The 15,513-nt window shown below is 37.2% G+C and overlaps 1 protein-coding gene across 1 annotated transcript in view; it reads right to left on the bottom strand.

The window, feature by feature from the left end:
• LOC107725897 (dedicator of cytokinesis protein 4-like) overlaps nt 1–15,513 on the bottom strand; it is a 111,952-nt gene that overhangs the window by 42,444 nt on the left and 53,995 nt on the right. The window contains exons 12-20 of the mRNA XM_016535315.1: nt 14,662–14,750; nt 11,488–11,613; nt 7,900–8,024; nt 7,478–7,640; nt 6,072–6,178; nt 3,901–4,054; nt 3,652–3,749; nt 3,460–3,543; nt 3,273–3,373 (exon numbers count right to left, since the gene is read on the bottom strand). Of these exons, the coding sequence (XP_016390801.1) occupies nt 3,273–3,373; nt 3,460–3,543; nt 3,652–3,749; nt 3,901–4,054; nt 6,072–6,178; nt 7,478–7,640; nt 7,900–8,024; nt 11,488–11,613; nt 14,662–14,750 (1,047 nt within the window). The remainder of the gene's footprint in view (nt 1–3,272; nt 3,374–3,459; nt 3,544–3,651; nt 3,750–3,900; nt 4,055–6,071; nt 6,179–7,477; nt 7,641–7,899; nt 8,025–11,487; nt 11,614–14,661; nt 14,751–15,513) is intronic.

Genomic DNA, 15,513 nt, shown 5'->3' with positions numbered 1-15,513 from the left:
CACGACTAGGAGTGCATGTTCTCTCGCCAGAGGCTTTGCTGTGATACCTGCAGTTTCACACGGCTCGCGTGTTGTGTGTGTGGTGAAGAGCATGCGCGTTCAGCTCTCGAGGGAGTTGAATGCGCTCTGCATTCACTGCTTATTTCTTGTGAGGGATAAGCATGAATTGAACACGCTCGACTCACGAGGAGACGGCTTGTGCTCATCGTGATGCATTCGTGGACTGATGCAGTCGCAGGACTACTGAGGGGGAGGCGAGTACGTTTGTTTATGTTAGCGATAAGCTAAGCACGACTAGGAGTGCATGTTCTCTCGCCAGAGGCTTTGCTCTGATACCCGCAGTTTCACAACAGCTCACGTGTTGTGTGTGTGTGGTGAAGAGCATGCGCGTTCAGCTCTCGAGGGAGTTGAATGCGCTCTGCATTCACTGCTTATTTCTTGTGAGGGATAAGCATGAATTGAACACGCTCGACTCACGAGGAGACGGCTTGTGCTCATCGTGATGCATTCGTGGACTGATGCAGTCGCAGGACTACTGAGGGGGAGGCGAGTACTTCACCATTTACCCGAGTTTGTATAGCGTTTGCATGAGTGCGTTTGCCTCTCGCGGGAATAGCGACGCATTCGCGGCAGCGGTTTCCATTCTCGCGTGATTTCCGACGTAATCTAGCGTGTGGGCGGAGTGTGTTTAGCTCCCGTGGGAGCTGAATGAATGCTGTGTGTTGCTGTTGTGGTGAGAATTGTCTGGCCATTGCCCGCGATAGACGGTCAGGTCCACGGGACCTCCCTGTCACACTGCCCTTATGGTCGAACCGGTGAAGCGCCCCTCTGCGGAGTGGGCTTGAGTACACTGCGTTCCCTGAGGTATGAGTGAGATATGTTTCTGCGGAAACCGTTCCTGAGTGCTTCAGCTCTGAGGAGCGGTAGCTCTTCATGCATGAATGGGTTATTGGGTCCTGTAGTTTCTACAGGTTCTCTTCTGGTCTGGTTAAATGGGACCCATGCTCTCTATCGAGATAGAGAGCATAAGACTGTGTTCAGCTGCACCAGTTGATGGTCTCTCATTGGGCCCTGCTAGACTGCCCCTTCTAATCTAGCGCTGCCTTCTGGTCGAGCTGAGGAATGCTCCCTTCACTGCGAGGGTTAGCTATGAGCCTATCGTTCCCAGTTTGTGCTTTGAGGGCCCGTCTCAGCTTGAGAGCAGAGAGCGCTGCTCCCGAGAACCTTTTAAGTTGGATCCCATTTCTGATGTCCCATTTGTGGTCAATCTGCTCCCCAGACATGGCACGTGCTTTTCACCTTGGGCTCCACTCAACTTATGTATCCCTGTTGATACATTTCTGAGCAGGGTGTTGCTACCAAAGATCTGTCGAGCCAGTTTTTTGACCAAGCTCATTCAGAGCAGGCAGTAGCCCCCTGGGTGACAGGCCAGGGTCTGGTTTGTTTTTTTTAGACACCTGGCCGTATCCCCTCAAAGGAATCTCTTTCTTCTGATTCCAAGCCTTTGAGCTCTGCCCTAGGCTCAGGCTTCCCAACCCAGCCCTTATCAGGTAAGTTGTTTAGGGTATGCAGCTCAGGATCTTAGCCGGAGGGTATAATGTCACCCTAGGCACTAAAGGCATCCTAGGGGCAACTCCCAAGGCCATGGTAGAGTTGGTACTTAGTGCTCGCCATGGTTTCTGGCATGCACTCCCCTCAGCATGGCGGCGTGGGTATAACGTTCCCCATAGCGACCTCTAGAGGACGCAGTTCGAAGTTCCCTCGGAAGGGAACGTCTCAGGTTATGTATGTAACCATGGTTCCCTGAGAAGGGAACGAGACACTGCGTCCTCTAGTTCCCTTGCCATGATTCAGACAGAAACTTCAGATGAAGAAGCCGATGACGTGTTCTCCCGGCGCCCTTTTATACTGTGATCGCGCCGGGTAATGACGTCATAGGCTGTAGCCGGCCAATGTTATTGTTGTGTTCATATGTATGCTTCAGACACCGGTCACGCTGAAGGCGTTCCCCATAGCGACCTCTAGAGGATGCAGTGTCTCGTTCCTTTCTCAGGGAACCATGGTTACATACACAACCTGAGACGTTTTTACGGATAGGAGAGAGAAAGTGATTGGAAACAGATGTAGGGTGCAATGTAGCATGCAAATGTTGTATTCCGGATTCAAACTTGCATTGTCTGTAGGAGCACCAAAGCCCAATGTAACCACTAAGCCATGTGTCTGCCAATTATTAATCAAGTTTTTTGTCTTCTTCCCAAAACATTAGCATTCTAATCGAGCACGTCTTTATTCTGAATTTCAAACAATCAATAGAAAAAAAATAGATCTAAAATGCAATTTTAAGTGAAGCCGTGATACTGCAGGAAAACAAGAGAGACTTCTTAATCACAGTGTATCGTAAAAGCTCATGTATTGCAACACATAAAAAGAAGCATTGCAATAGCATCATGTGGTGGGATCCCTGGCATTTTGACTGATTTCCTAGCATTGCAGTGAGAAGTTGAAGGAAAGTGACGTCCATCGCACCGGAGCGAGTGAAGTACGAGAGGAAAGTTCTTGAGCTGATCTTCCAATGCTCTGCAAGCATGCGGTTACATGGTTTTTAAGAGACTAAAAATCACAACAAAAGGAGAACTGAAAGTCAGAACGGAAGAGACTTTAAATGAAAGAGCATGACGCAATATATTTGCACCAGTGAGCAAGAATAACTAGAAATAAAAAGATGTGTCTAAACACCCCATGAAACTGGACTGTTGCGGCTTTCAATCCGTGTCTATTAGATTTGATTCTAAACTATATGTTCAAATTAATTTCTGCAAATAAACTGTACAGTCTTTCTCATTTTTCAAGTGATCTTGACGGCTGTCTGTTTGATTCTGTCCAGTTTTTAACGTAATTGGTTGCGTAACATGCACATTCGACAACTGTGTAGGTTGTAATGTGGGCTGATCTCTGACCCAGATGAATGAACATGCAAAATGAAGTGCTATTCGAGTGAGGAATCAGTGCTTTGAGAGAGCTGCGAACAAACGTCCAGGACAAAAACAAACTATACAGTGACCCTACAAAGTATTTAGACACATAAGCCACATTCAATGCATCAAATATCATGCATTATATAACAAAACCTCAACCCAAGTGGCATTTACTTTAATGAAAGACAGCACAAGTACACTTCACAAGCACACATTTACACCTCTAAGTTTCCACTTCAAATCAATGGATCGATTCCAGGCGTCCTGAGAGTTAAACGCTTCTGATTTTTAACATACCTGTATGACAGGGCTCCTGCAAAGTGGCTTTCAATGTAGGTGTCCATGACTGGTTTAAAATGCTGAAACTTGCTGTCCTGGAGCAAGTTTATAATGTGCACCTGAATTACGAAAATGCACACGCACCGTAAGCAACATGCAATTTCATTGGCCTCTATTGTGCAAAAAAATGAGGGTCTGTACTTACCAGACAATCAAACACCTTGAGTGCATATCTTTGTGAACTCTCGTCCAAAATGCCAAAAAGCGTGTCCAGTGTATCTTGTAAAAACTGATTCGAGATATTTGACTTTATTAGTAAATATGCACCAATTAGGGGAAAGATCACTGTGATTGACAGGTTCATTAACCAACAGCAAGGCTGTGAAGGGCAGCTGACCTTAACTATTTCTGAGCCATCGATCTCTTTGAGTTTAGACAGGCTGTCGCTGATTCTCTCCGGATGGGCTCTCCACTTCAGTAAGTCCAGCATGTCACCTGCAGGAAACAGCCAATAAGCAATCAGTGTGTGAAACTTCATGCCAGATACCCAAATGTTCCCATGTTCTGTGATGCATCATGCCAAGAAAACTTCCAACTAGGGACGTTTTGTCCTATCATATCCTGTACAAAGAGACACACACATTACCGTTCTGAGTGAGTTTGGTAGAACAGAGGAATGATGTGATCCATAGGGATTCCTTAGTGCCTTTCATAGTTTGGTTGTTGCCGGGCAGATTTGATTTCGAGAAGGGCAGTTTGAGGTAGCGAGCACAGTCTTGCAGGTTAGCGTTCTCCTCACACTGGAAAACATGCATGAAAAAGATCCTGACAACCGTTTTATCCTATTTTTAAATATATGCAATTTAATAATTAACACATCATAACACAACCAAACAAACAAATATATATGTATGAATTCTTGCAAAAAGAATACCAAAAAGAAATATTGATATATGATTAAACAAATTATAAATCTACACATATTTATACATGTATAAACATACAGACCTATATATTCATATATGTACAGTATGTAGCATATGGTATATAATTTCATTATAAATATAAACAAAAAAATAAATTGCAAAAATCAAATACATTCATTTAAAATAATTATATAACTAAATATTAAATAATATTTTAAATACATAAATTATCAGAAATATATATGGAAAATTCTTATTTTACTATTTAGCAGTGTCATTTCTTGTGAAATATTAAAATTATTAAGCAATATAATCTAAAAATAAATAAATAAATAAATAATATAAAAACATGACTATTTTTGTTTATATTTATAATTAAATTATATACATGTTTATAAGTTAAGGTAACCCCAACCATATGCTACATAATGAACATATATAAATATATAGGTCTATATGTTTATACATGTATAAATATGTGTAGGTTTATTATTCATTTATGAATATAAACAAAAAAATCATACCAATATCATTGTTGGGCTTACCCTAACCCATAAATATATAAACAAATATTGAAACAAAAATGTCCACAGCTAAATAGTAAAATCAGAATTATTTTCCATATACATTTCTGATAATTTATTTATTTAAAATATTATTATTTAATATTTAAATTTGTAATTATTTTAAACTAATGTATTTATGAATTTTTTTTTTTTTTTTTACATAATGGGTTACTAAATGTACTTAATGTACATTTAATCATATATATAGACATATACTGTATGTACGTATAAGCTTCCCCTAGGGGAAAAAATGTATATATAATAAATTTTTTTTTTTTTTTTTTTTCAAGGAAACCTTTAACATTTTGCAAAACTTCTTTTGTGTTCGACAGAAAGCACAAAGTCATATGGGATTGTAACGAAGGTAAGTATAATGATGACAGATTAGTTTTATTTTTGGCTGAACTATTGCTTTAATTAGCATCATGCAATCGCGCCACATTCAGTCAGCAGTTCTGTTGCCTCTAGCAGAAATGCAAACAGCTGACATTTCTTTTTCTATCATTTATCTTGCTCAAACTGCTACACGTACTGTAAGAGGTCAGCAGAACTGCTGTCGTACATGACCAGTGACATAGCTCAGTGCAATATTACAGGATTCAGTGATCTCTAGTGTTACGTCGAGACATGTGTGTAAACGCTGGAGCAAACCGGCCTATTTCAGTGGGCATAAATAGGCCACGAGAAGCTCACAGCATCATACTGGGCCTGTTTATGGGCTAAGCCTCCCTGAGGCTACACACATTGATTCATATACACAAATAAAAGTTATTTTATAGGTTGTACATGGTTAGATTTAAATGGGACATACGTTAGACTGGTTTTTAATTGCAATTTTTAAAATTACATTACATTGACATGACTAAGCTGCAAAAATGGGCCATTCGTAAATCCTCGACTATTATTATAGTCTTTTATTTGTTCAGCAAAAGATTCTTTAATGAACTGATGTACTAATGGAGTGTGAGGGGTGACAGTACAACATGACACGAATAACAGCAGCTCTCTGTGTCTGTGCATGTATGTTTGTGACCTCTTTTAAGCCTGTTAAATCCACAAACACTTCCACGGTCTGCAATTACCAGAGCTGTGCCCGAAGCGTGCTGTTAAATTGGGTGTGCCACAGGGATGTGTTTTCCGACACGGTTATTTAACTCTTACACTTTTTAATGAGAAGCCACTTTTTGAATTCAGGACTTTTCGAGGCAACAAGGAGCATGCAGAATGAAATAAGTGTCAGCCAGGACAATTTGTCATTTGACATACAGTTGCTCTTAAATTGCATTTGTTGCAGAAAAGCCAACGAGAGATTTTGACAGCTGTACCTTATGAACGATGAGCTCGTGGGTGCCGTCGGGCAGAGTCCGCCCGTCTTCCTGCATTAGAGGAACGAATGAGAAGCCGAACAGCTTCTTTTCCCCCTTGTCTTTTGCTGGAGAACACAAACACTGTATATTACAAGCCAAATCCATTTAAAACTCCTTAACAAGAAAATACAGTTTTTATGCTGGAACTAAATCTGGAGCTTTAGGCCACTACATGTCTGTGACCCTTCTTGACAATATCAGGAAAAATAGTCACAGCCATACAGAAAATATGTTGAGTTTTGGATGCTGGTGTTAATGAGCAATACATGCTTGGTAAACCAGTCATCAAAATGTAATGATTAAATTAACAATTCATATACATTAATGACTACATTATCCAGTCTTTTCGTAATTCTGAGAAAGAAAGAATGGATAATGTACAATATTTGGAAAATATTATATATATATATAATGTAAAATATACATATATATGTATGTGTACATATATATTACAATTAATTAATATTAAATAAAAATAATATTTAGCATTATTATTTTATAATTATTAAAATAATAATTTTATATTATTTTATTATTTATTCATAGAATTTACAAATGTAGAATTGTTTACACTTTTTAAATAATGGCTTATTACCTTTTTACATTTATTCATAACGTCACTGTCTTTGTTATCTTGCTTAAACCCGAACTTTTGGATTTATTTTTCTCTTTGAGTCATGCCACTTACAGAGGCATAAGTGTCTTTAGACAGGAAAAATCACAAAAAACAATGTCTCACACATTCAAAAGTCAACTACTGAATAACATAAGAATAAAAATAGGCCGCACATGGCCAGTGACATCATGGTGTCATTTCATTTGCACAAAACCAAAGCCACATCAACCAATCATTTGGCTCCAGCATCATTATTCTGAATAAAAACCTTGATTCTCAACCCTATACCAGCACCAAAACTAGCATAAACCAATTTGGACCAGCACAAAAATTCATACTGGTCAATAGATCAATGAATGATGTCCTTCAGATTATTTGAGGTGTTTTGGTGTACAGGAAGTCTATACATCTGACAAATACAGCACTGAATTAAGCACATATGCTTAACTGGAAATTATTTGCATAAAAAAAGACCCAAAAATACCCCTTGGCGATCTCCACTTCTGGATTATACTTGCCCATATTAAGTGCCCATTAGTGATGCTCTGACTCACATGGTTCACTGCTACATCTCCTGCACTCTCCAACACTCATTTGAAATTCAGCCAATTTAACTTCCTCTCTCAAGCTCCGCATCTATTAAGTGTGGGAAATACTGTCTTGCCTCAGTCTTATGTGAATATGAAATGCATCCTAAAGCGAGGAACAAAAAGAACAATGGTTTTCTCATCAGTCGCGTCGGACTTACTGGAACAGTGGCGGAACTCGAAGCGGACATGAGAGCCCCGGAACATGTCGACTGGGATGGGCAGCTTGATTAGCTCCGCCCAGCGTGGGCTGTTGTTGTGGTAAAGCACGAAGGTGTGATACTCGTCTCCGCCTGGCTCGCCCGAGCCCACGGCCACAAACCCCTGCAGAGAGACACAGTCGACACAGACTGAGTGTGAGAGGATACTGAAAACCACAAACCTCTCACCGCTCCACCTCGATGGCTGTTTGTCAGCCATGACTGTGAGAAAACTATATGCAAGATTTAGATGAGCTTGACATCTTTAATGCTGTTTCATATTATCATATTACCTTAGCAATGTGTTTTTAGTTCTGGTATCCTAGATTGTCTGTACTCGTAAGAAAGCAAGGGGAACAGGACACATTTATGAGTTGAAAAACCTTGAGGATCTGTCCATCGGCGTCAATCGCGTAGACGGTGACCTCTACGTTCCTCGCCACGCTCTTCCCTCCCTTCTCGAACTCGCCCTTCTCCAGCGTTATGTAGAGATCGTTTCTCATCTCACCTTCAAGAGAACAAGATATGTGAAAAAAATGGTGTTGAATCAAAATTTAACACAACAAATTGGGAGAGCAGAGATTAGCTTATCAGTAATATAATAAATTATATAAATTATACATTTTTGAATAAAAAGTCAAAAACACACACAGAAACACACTTATAATCGCATTATAACATTTTTTAAAAAGATACACAGTGGTGGCCAAAATTATTAGAACACTAGTATTTTCCCCAGCTAAAAATGGTTTTAAGTCAGTTATTTCTATCTTTTGCTGTAGTATTTCAGTAGGAAATATCAGTTTACATTTCCAAACATTCATTTTGCCATTAATTGTAATAATCCAGTGAGATTTTTGCTTGCACAAGGAGTCTGACAACAGCCATTGCTCCTCACAGAGATATGAACTCATCATCATCCAGTCTGTCTGGAATGACATGAAGAAACAGAACAAACTGAGACGGACTAAATCCAGAAGCACTGTGGCAACGTCTAAGATGCTTCAAGAAACCTACCTGCAAAGCTACAGTACTGTTAAAAGTTTTAGGCACTTTTTAGGCACAAAATTATTATTTATTTTGGTCAGGTGACAAGGCTACTTTCACTTTGAAAAGGCGTGCTAGCTGAGAGGAGTTTCGTCAAAACTGACTAAAAGTGATCGAGGATGGATCATTTCGACGAACTTGATGAACCTGTGATACCTTCTTCAGGGCGTAAAGGAAAATAAAAGCTGAAACGTTTTCATGGAACCTTGCAAAAGCAGCGCGTTACAATGGTGAGGGAAAAGCTCCGTGCATTGCGTGTAATAACATCCATACAGTTTATGATCACAACAACAACAACATTTGTCAGGCATCTACATTGTCATCTGAGGAGATTACAAAGATTAAACAAGTGTTTTCTTTTACTCTAAAACATGAAATGTGGAGTTATCTGCTTTTGCCAAAAACGACTGTTTGAGTTATCTGCTTTTGCTATTTTCAACTGTTATTTGGCCATTAGTTGCATGACTACTGGTTTGAATTTGGGTCTTGAAATAGGACTGCACACACTTAAATGCATTACACACACATACAGGACCTTCAAATGGGATCGAACCTACAACTGTTTGCAATCCAGAACCCTTATCAAGATTTGCACCAAGAGTGCATTTCTAGCATGGATTTTCAATGTTAAAATGAAACCATAAGTCCCAATGGATGCCTTCACGACTTTTTACCATGTACATTGATTTTTATGCTGTTTGCTCAGCAGAAAAACCCACAGACCAATAAGACTCAAGCTTTTTCTCATGTTTCTGGAAGTCTAATTGATTCTGGAATGAAAAGGCACTTCGCATCGATTGAACAGAAACGCAAAAACACATCTCTCCTCAACAAGCTGAGTGATTTGAAAATGTTGCAGGTTTAATACTATACACTTCAGGTGTAGCACCATGAGCTAATGATAAAACATGGAAAGTTTTATCATGATTATGACAGAAGAGAACGAACACAAAGTTCATCTCTCCCAAATGTCCTCAGCAGGTTACATCCTGTGACTCAAGGATAAGGCCGCTAACAAATGAACACATTCTCTATCACACAGGAAGTGTATTTAAATGCTCACACCTTGCCATTTTTCATGGTCCACCCGTGCTTCGACACCCTCACCTCAACAGCTCTGCATGCACATTTTCACATTGGTGCAAATGCAAATGTTATGGCCAAAAGTAGGTAATGAACATTTATATGATGTATCACTCATGTCAAGGAAACAAGCACAGGTCCATTTCCTGACACTAAAGATATATGTAGATGCATGCACAGTTGCATGCTTTGTTCCATGCAGCATGGTTTTAAAATGCACTGTGAGCTGCAGGTCACGTTTTTAAAGCATGCAAACGAAGGGGACAAAGAACTTGTGCCACCGAGCAGAGGAAGTGTGGGTTCCTGTATGTGTGTGTGTAATGCATTTAAGTGTGTGCAGTCCTATTTCAAGACCCAAATTCAAACCAGTAGTCATGCAACTAATGGCCAAATAACAGTTGCTGTAGCAACAATCAGAAAAAAATCTAAGTGAGTTTCCTGGAAGATGGAAACTTGACTATATGTGAACACACACTGAGAAAGAAGAGAAGATCAGCCTACAGCAAAGAACTAATAATAAATCGGGCAGCCATAAGGCACGGTTACTGCCAGCGACGGCACATTCATCCAGGAGGCAGCAGACAGACTGCTTGTGCAACCAGAACATCTGGGTCAGTAATGGAAAGACGGAAGGAGAAAATAGCCTCAGATGCACACAGACTGCCTGACGAATGCCGCACACAAAAATGGCGAGAGCTTCTCGCACTTGCAAGTTAGAGTCTGATTGGTGGCTTTGTGGAATTCATGGGAGTCAAGGTACACTGAATTTTATCAGTCTGATGGGAAAGAAGATCAAAGTAGAGTGAGGCTAAATTATATAGCATCAAAAGTTTTATTCGAGAAAATAAACTCTAAATAAAAAAAATAAAAAAAACTCTAAATTCTAAATAAATATCTAATTTATTTTCTTGAGCATGCTTGGATATTACCGAATATAATAAACTTAAATCTCAATTTATACACATATTTTCCCATAATTGTGTTAGTTTGGAGAAAATTTCTGCAGTCTACAATTAGAGATTTATGGAGGAGGTGATTTGTTATCAATTATTTTAAGTAATTTTAAATGGTGAAGATACAAATTCAGTTTTTTAATGCATTTTGTGCACTGCAGATGTTTAATATTGATAGCTTGTCAAAACACTACTCATTTATTAATTTATTTAGTGGACCAGACTTTATGCTGATAGTCAAATGTTTACATAAGTAATATTACAGAGAATGTAATCTCAGCTTAATGTGTCATTTTATTTCTTAAAGTTACACTACCATTCAAAAGTCAGTAAAATTTTATTTAAAAATAATAATAATAGTTTTATTCAGCAAGGATGCATTGAATTGATCAAAAGTGACTTTTATAATGTTACAAATGTATTTCCATTTCAAATAAATGCTTTTCTTTTAAGCTTTGTATTGATCAAAGAATCCTAAAAATATATCAGGATTTCCAAAAATATGAAGCAGCACAACTGTTTTCAGCATTGATAATAATAATAAATGTTACTTTAACACTAAATCAGCATATTAGAATGATTTCTGAAGGATCATGTGACTCTGAAGACTGGAGTAATGATGCTGGAAATTCAGCTTTGCATCACAGAAATAAATGACATCTTCAAATACATTCAAACAGAAAACAAGTATTTAAAATTGTAATAATATTTCTCATTATTATTGTTTTTATTGTATTTTTAATCAAATCAATGCAGCCTTGGTGAGCGTAAAGTAGATTTATTTTAAAAACACTGAAAAACTTCCCAAACCCCAGACATTTGAATGGTTGTGTATATAAGCATACAAGCAAAGCATATGTTGATTTTTTAAGCAAAAATGATTTTCACCTGGCATGATGACATCAGAGAAGCCTAGTTTTTTGGTAATGGACACTCCTCTGGTGAAGAGCACCATGTATTCTCTCCGCAGCTGCTCGATGTCGCCATGCAGCAACTGAAGCGCCACCGCCAGACCTGGATTGAACACACACATCCAAACTCATATTAATTTTCCAACAAACACAGCATAATATGAGCTAATTACAGATGATTATTCACAGCTTTCTTGAATCAATCACTTAATGAATGGACCTTTACCCAACAGACCGACACTGAGAAAACTTTGCACCTGCACATGATGAATATTCACTATATTCATTGGCGAGCACATGAATATTCATTATAAAGCTCTGAATATAATAATCCTCCCACACTCGACTCACTTGTTTTGAGAGGTTGTGATAAATGTCAATTTTGCCTAATTGTATTCTGTCCAGAAGAGTTTTGGCAGTGTTTCTGGTTAATATCCGAGTGTACAAATGAGCATTTGGATAAACTGCGCTTCTTTTGTGACAATGGTAATGAATATTCACATGTAATGATGTGAAAATGATGTGATGTACCGAAAAACACATTATCAGCCCAGAACTGCCTCTTGTAAAATTTCTAACCACATGAAAATGAATGAGATGATCCATGCAAAGTACCGTCCGCAACTTTACAGGAAATCATCTCCTTACAGAGTTATTACAGTTAAAACCATAAAACATAGATAAAAACAACCACTAAAATTATTGAAAGTATTTTAGTTACTTGAAATTAAAATAAACATTAAATTCAATTAAATATGTAAAAAAAATCTTTTTTTTATTATGAAATTATTTAAATTAAACATTTTCTTTAAATTTAAAAGTGGAAAAAAAAAAAAACGAATTCAAAATATGACTAAAAACTATTTCCGGCCATTTTTAACCTGTTTTCCAATGTTTTTCTTGTCGTCTGAGCAGTCAGGTCTGAGTTTTGCTGAGCTTTGAAAAACTGGGCCGCTAAGGATGGAAAACAATCCAATAGGCCATCGGTACATGACGGTAAAATGATTAAGCAAACATGCATCAGGGTCTGTGCTCCTGCAGCTCTTAATGATGTTCTGAAGCAGCGCCGAGGTTGATCATAAACCTCATCTGGCACATACTCAATGGCAACGGCTTTATGTTGTATAATCGCTGTTTGATGGCACAGGGTCAAAGAAGTACTATTGGAGAATTATTCAATTACTGAGCTCGCACAACGTCTCCATTAATCACACAGACAGATTCAGAGCGTGCACATGGGAACTGAGCCAATCTAAACCTACCCAAATAGAAATGTTACGTTACTAGCATGTATTTACTTCTCAGCAATTAGAAGACAATGATTAATAAAATGTTCTATGCAAATGATTTGAATGTATAATGCATAAAATATTTAAGTCACTGTACACTCTTAAAAATGCTGGGTTAAATACAACCCAGTGCTGGGTAAAATAGGGACAAACCCAGCAATTAGGTTGTTTTGACCCAGTGGTTGGGTTACTACCCAGAAGGCTGGGTTATACATTTAACCCAACCGCTGGGTCAAAACAGCCCAATTGCTGGGTTTGTCCCTATTTTACCTAGCACTGGGTTGTATTTAACCCAGCATTTTTTAGAGTGTATAAGTAAGATGCATTTATGGATATCAAGGTTAAGTATAAAATCAAGGCAATTTTTAATAAAAAAAAATGATGCAATTTTTTATTTTTAATAAAAATGTAAATGAAATAAATTTAAAAAGTAAACAAATTAAATTAAATTTAAAATTAAACCCTTTAAAATTGACTCCAATTAAGGCAATATTTTTCTTAAACATGTTAATCAAATAAAATTAGGTTTAAATACAGGAAAATAAATTATAAATGATAAATTAAATTAAAATGCTAAGCCCTTTCAGATTGGCTCCAATTAAGACATTTTAAATAAAAATAATAATAAAATAACATTAAATAAAAAAATAAAAAATAAAAATCATTCAATTCGTTAAATTAAATTAAATGAAATCATTCAATTCAATTCAATTTAATTCAATTCAATTCAATTGGCTCTAAATTAACAAAATTTAGATTTTTTTGACAAGTACTATACATATTCAGAGCTCTCTAATGTAACATTGCTCTATAATTACAGTCCAAGTACAGTTAATTTATTTTCAGACCATTATCATAATGTTTAATAAGGTCCTGATAAAGCTGTTTCTTTGTTCTGCTCAGCGTAACTGATGTGGTAGAGATTAATCTAATAGAAACGTCACAGCTGATGAGTGTGTATCATAGTAAGGATGTGATCTCATTTCCACTGCATGAGCAGGCGTTTAACAAACCTGCATTGAATAATTTCATACATTAGCAGAAATCATATCTTCGTTCATTTGAATAAAATCTGAAAGTTAGCAAGATGCATCTTTTGTGAGCATTACTGTTCATTGTTTGGTGAATAAATGACTATGAGTCAGTCATCATAATTAATGTATTCCCTGCTTTTGCGATATGATTAATCAACAACGGATGTGGAGGTGCTGCGTACAATTACCAGCTCTTCACAGAAAACGCAGAAAACACAAAAAAGCTGCAAATCTACCATCTGGATGCTTGTGCTTCTTTATGTGCATATCTTTTTTTTTTCCCTGCCGGAATGAAATTTATTACCATGTGTAGCTGTTTGGATAAGCCACCCTGAGGGTCTTCTCATGCTTCTTCAGATCTAAAATTATTAACTTTGAGTCATCATGCAAATGAGGTTTCTGGGAGAGCAGAGCATCTTTATAACACAGCCAGATACCACTGCTGGCGAACCGCGTACACAAGCATTATGCTGAAAATGGGGGTATTTAATTTAAGGGGAAAATACACTTTTGAAGGTTTTACTTTCCCTGAAGTCCACTTATAATGTTTATCAAAGTTTCATGCACCTAAAACAGTCTTAATTGGGGTTTTCATGACCATTTTCCAGCCTCTCTCTGACCTTAACAACAAAGAAGGCTGTTACTGTATCTTTAAGAATATATGCAAATGACCTCTTAAATGATTGGCTAACCTCTTTTCATGTAACCAAGTCACTGGACATTAAAATAAACGCTGATATGTAAACGTGGCCAGACTTATATTAATGGTAATTTCTGCCCCATTTATGAAAACGGATTTCAGTATTTGAATTGTGACAGCTTCGTTACCTGTGTTGGATCCTGAGAGGTTGTATCTGGAGTTGACTTTCTTAATGATGTTGTCGTGGATTTGACTCCAGTCGCTCTCTGTGTTGCAGCTGCAAAAAAACAAGGACAATCAGAGCACTGGATTCAATCACAGAGACGCACAGATATAAAGAACAGCAATCATATTAACAGCCTGAAGGACTGGCCACGAGCCAGCTGATAATGTGTGAGTGAACCAAAGATCTAGAGCCAAACACATCTGTCTGCCGTCCAGTGCAAAGTAGGCCACAATATTACAGATCGTAGAGACAGATTTCCATTTGTATTTCAGGTACCAACTCTTTAGATTACAAACATTATACTTTATTGCATACAAAAATGTGCATTAACACAGAAAACATCCTCAAATCTGATTGTGGAATAGAGAAAATAAGCTATAGAAATAAGGACAAAGACAACTTTGTTTTTCTTAAGGAAAGTTATTAAGTAGTGACATTTGCTACCCAAAACAAAACATACAACAACAAAACATAAAAAATAAAATAAAAAATAATTTAAATTAAATGAAACAAAACTCATCTAAGACTATTTTCATGGCAATTAAATCTGGTTTTAAAAAGAATTTTCGTCATTTAAAATGACAAATTTTATATATAAAGAGTGTCTACTCGAGATTTAAAAAAAAAACAAAGATTAAAAAAGTTTTCCTGTTGACAAATGACTAAATAAATTCTATAGAAAGCTTTCTGAATAATGTTTTTGGCTGATTATCTTTATTAAATAGAAAATATAATTCATTAGAATTCTAATTTTTAGATTATTTTTTAAATTTTAGAATTATAATATTTATATTTTTTAATTTTTTTACTTTAA

The sequence above is a fragment of the Sinocyclocheilus rhinocerous genome, unplaced genomic scaffold (assembly GCF_001515625.1).
Source record: "Sinocyclocheilus rhinocerous isolate Xijiao unplaced genomic scaffold, SAMN03320098_v1.1 scaffold395, whole genome shotgun sequence".
NCBI lineage: Eukaryota > Metazoa > Chordata > Actinopteri > Cypriniformes > Cyprinidae > Sinocyclocheilus > Sinocyclocheilus rhinocerous.
Note: the sequence above shows the minus strand (reverse complement) of the source record. Positions and strands in the feature narration are given on the sequence as shown.